The 2,554-nt window shown below is 35.6% G+C and overlaps 1 protein-coding gene across 1 annotated transcript; it reads right to left on the reverse strand.

Moving 5' to 3' along the window:
• Positions 1-1,111: 1,111 nt before the first annotated feature.
• On the reverse strand, positions 1,112-2,029 carry LOC111436405 (putative protein TIC 214 N-terminal part). Its single transcript, XM_023074177.1, is given in 9 exon segments — positions 1,112-1,159; positions 1,161-1,267; positions 1,300-1,359; positions 1,398-1,440; positions 1,566-1,631; positions 1,634-1,714; positions 1,717-1,748; positions 1,751-1,889; positions 1,891-2,029. Coding segments are annotated over 9 exon segments (597 nt in total). The 5' UTR covers positions 1,912-2,029.
• Between the last annotated feature and the right edge of the window lie 525 nt (positions 2,030-2,554).

A 2,554-nucleotide genomic window follows, 5' to 3' on the forward strand; every position in this document is an offset into this window, starting at 1 on the left:
TGAAATTCTTAATGATAGTTGGTTGTATTCACCGATTTTTCTCTCTCTTTGTGGTATTCCACCCCTTGCCTGCTTTTGGTCCAAAGATGAAATTCTTAATGATAGTTGGTTGTATTCACCGATTTTCGCAATAATAGCCTGTTCCAGAGCAGGATTAACACCAGTTTATATGTTTCCTATCTACTTACTGACTTTTGAGGGACATTTAAACATTTTAAAATCGTGGAAAAACAAAGAATTCCCTCTATTCAATATCATTATGGGGTAAAGAATGATAAAAAAGAATAAACAAACACTTTCCCTTCTTATCACTATTAACTAACAATGAATAATAACCAAAGGTCTTCTTCTTTGGGAAAAAAAACAGCATATCAAATGGACAGTAATCTAACAAAAATGATGCGTCCTTTTGTGAGAATTCCCTATTTTTGTACTCAGACTACTTTTGCGTATCCTTATGAAGTAGATAATACGATGCTATTTCCGATGTTTGTCTTATCCCTATTTACTTTCTTTGTTGGAGTCATAGGAATTCCGTTCACTCAATTCAATCAAGAAGCTATTGAGTTGAATATATTAGACAAATGGTTAACTCCGTCTATAAACTTGTTACATGAAAGTTCAACCGATTCTGAAAATTGGTATTGGTATGAATTTGTGAAAAATGCAACCTTTTCTCTCAGTATAGGTTATTCGAAATATTTATAGCGTTCTTTGCCTGCTTATTCATCTTTACTAAATTGGGTTAGGGTCATATGGTTTACATCGATGCTTTTTTATAGAATATCCTTAATTGGGGGCATAAGAGTATTAGCTGAATTCACTTCTTTTTTTTTATGGGGAATGGATGGAATTACCAATGCTAGGGGTATTCTGAATTTGTTTATCGCAGAAAGTATGAAAATAGTCACAAGAGGGGTTTCAAACCAGAAGATATTTTTTTTCGTCTGTATCTAAATCTAACAGCATTTTCTCATTTTCTCATTTTCTTTAGTTACATCCGAGCAGAGGTTAAGAAGTTTCATAAACAGGTCTTTTTCTCTTTTGTTTGATAACGTGTCCTTTTAAAGTAGAATTCCTCCTTTCTTTTTTTCTTTCCAGTCAATCTGTCTCATTCATCTTCCGTTTCATCGATTTTGTCCGAATCTTCATTTTCTTCCGAAACAAAGGGAAGGAGAAGTATCTTCTTCGGTAGATCCCTCTTGTTCCTGTTTAGTCCCCTTTGTTTCTTTCAGTTTCTTAGTCAGAATGGGTGAAGGTATTCCGCCTAAATAGTAGACACAAGTAATAAGAGAATACTAAAGATTCGAGCCATAGAATTTCTCAATTCTGACACAAGGTACTTATTAGATCTACATAAAATTCTTTTGATGTAGCCAGACTCATATCAATCCAACCCATTGAACGAAGAAAATGTGACTAATTAACCAACCAACAAAACTACTTCCTACAAAGATCATCTTGTTGTTGCATCGAAACATAGAAATCTTGACTAATCTGACCTGACACACATTGAACTTGGTAAAATGAAATGGTTGAATAATGATGAGATTATGAGGGAATACAAATTGAATGCTAAGATTACGCATTGAGTTTCTGGTAGTAGATCCATAATCGAAAAAGGATTTGTGAGATTGTTACAGAAGAAATGAAACAAAAGACACGGTAGAGCTAGGACAGTTATTGTATGAGGTTTATCCAATGCTAGATGCAGAAAGACAGAGGCGCATAATAGATCGATATGAACTGAGCTGTCCCATAATCAAACCTATTGTTACTGATACTTTCTTCTCGGTTCCTTCTTCCATAACCCGAGCTCGGAGAAGGAAGAGATAAGAGTGCCCTATGGAGAATGTGGTTAGAAATCCATAATAGAGTCCAACCACAACCGACCGAATTGATTATCTTCATGCATAAGGATACTTAATAGATTACCTAGTAGAAAAGATTTGCAAATCATCACAAACCTCCTTCTTTGCAATTTCTGTGGATATATATATTGCACTTTCAATATAGAAAGAGATAGACTAGAAACGACATCTCTTATCTCAATGACACCAAAAAGATATTAAATGAATGGAATTAATTGGTATATGGATGGAATATAATGACATAGAACCACTTTGAGGTTCTCTATGAAATGAGGCATGGAACGGAGCCACTAAGAAGAAGTTCCGGGAGTGACGAAGGAAACCTCGGACTCATATTGGTCATGGGTTGAGAACGGGAATGGAATTCTCTGAAACCTAATTTGCCCTTGTTCCTCAGTAGCTCAGTGGTAGAGCGGTCGGCTGTTAACCGATTGGTCGTAGGTTCTGACCGTTAAGAGTAGGTAAGCCATTCCATTCCCTCTCCCTCTCTCTTTGTTTCTATTGCATTCTATCTCATCGTATCAAATTTTGTTCTGTTATATTTGAGAATCACCGGCAATACCTCGGTGTAGGTTCGAGATAATCCTTTGTTACACAGTCTTGGTCTATTTACAACTAGCCAATTAAGTTCAGAATTCTAATACTTAAACTACTATTACATTGGTGTAGGTTCGGGATAATCC

The sequence above is a fragment of the Cucurbita moschata genome, unplaced genomic scaffold (genome assembly GCF_002738365.1).
Source record: "Cucurbita moschata cultivar Rifu unplaced genomic scaffold, Cmos_1.0 Cmo_Scf00054, whole genome shotgun sequence".
Lineage (NCBI taxonomy): Eukaryota > Viridiplantae > Streptophyta > Magnoliopsida > Cucurbitales > Cucurbitaceae > Cucurbita > Cucurbita moschata.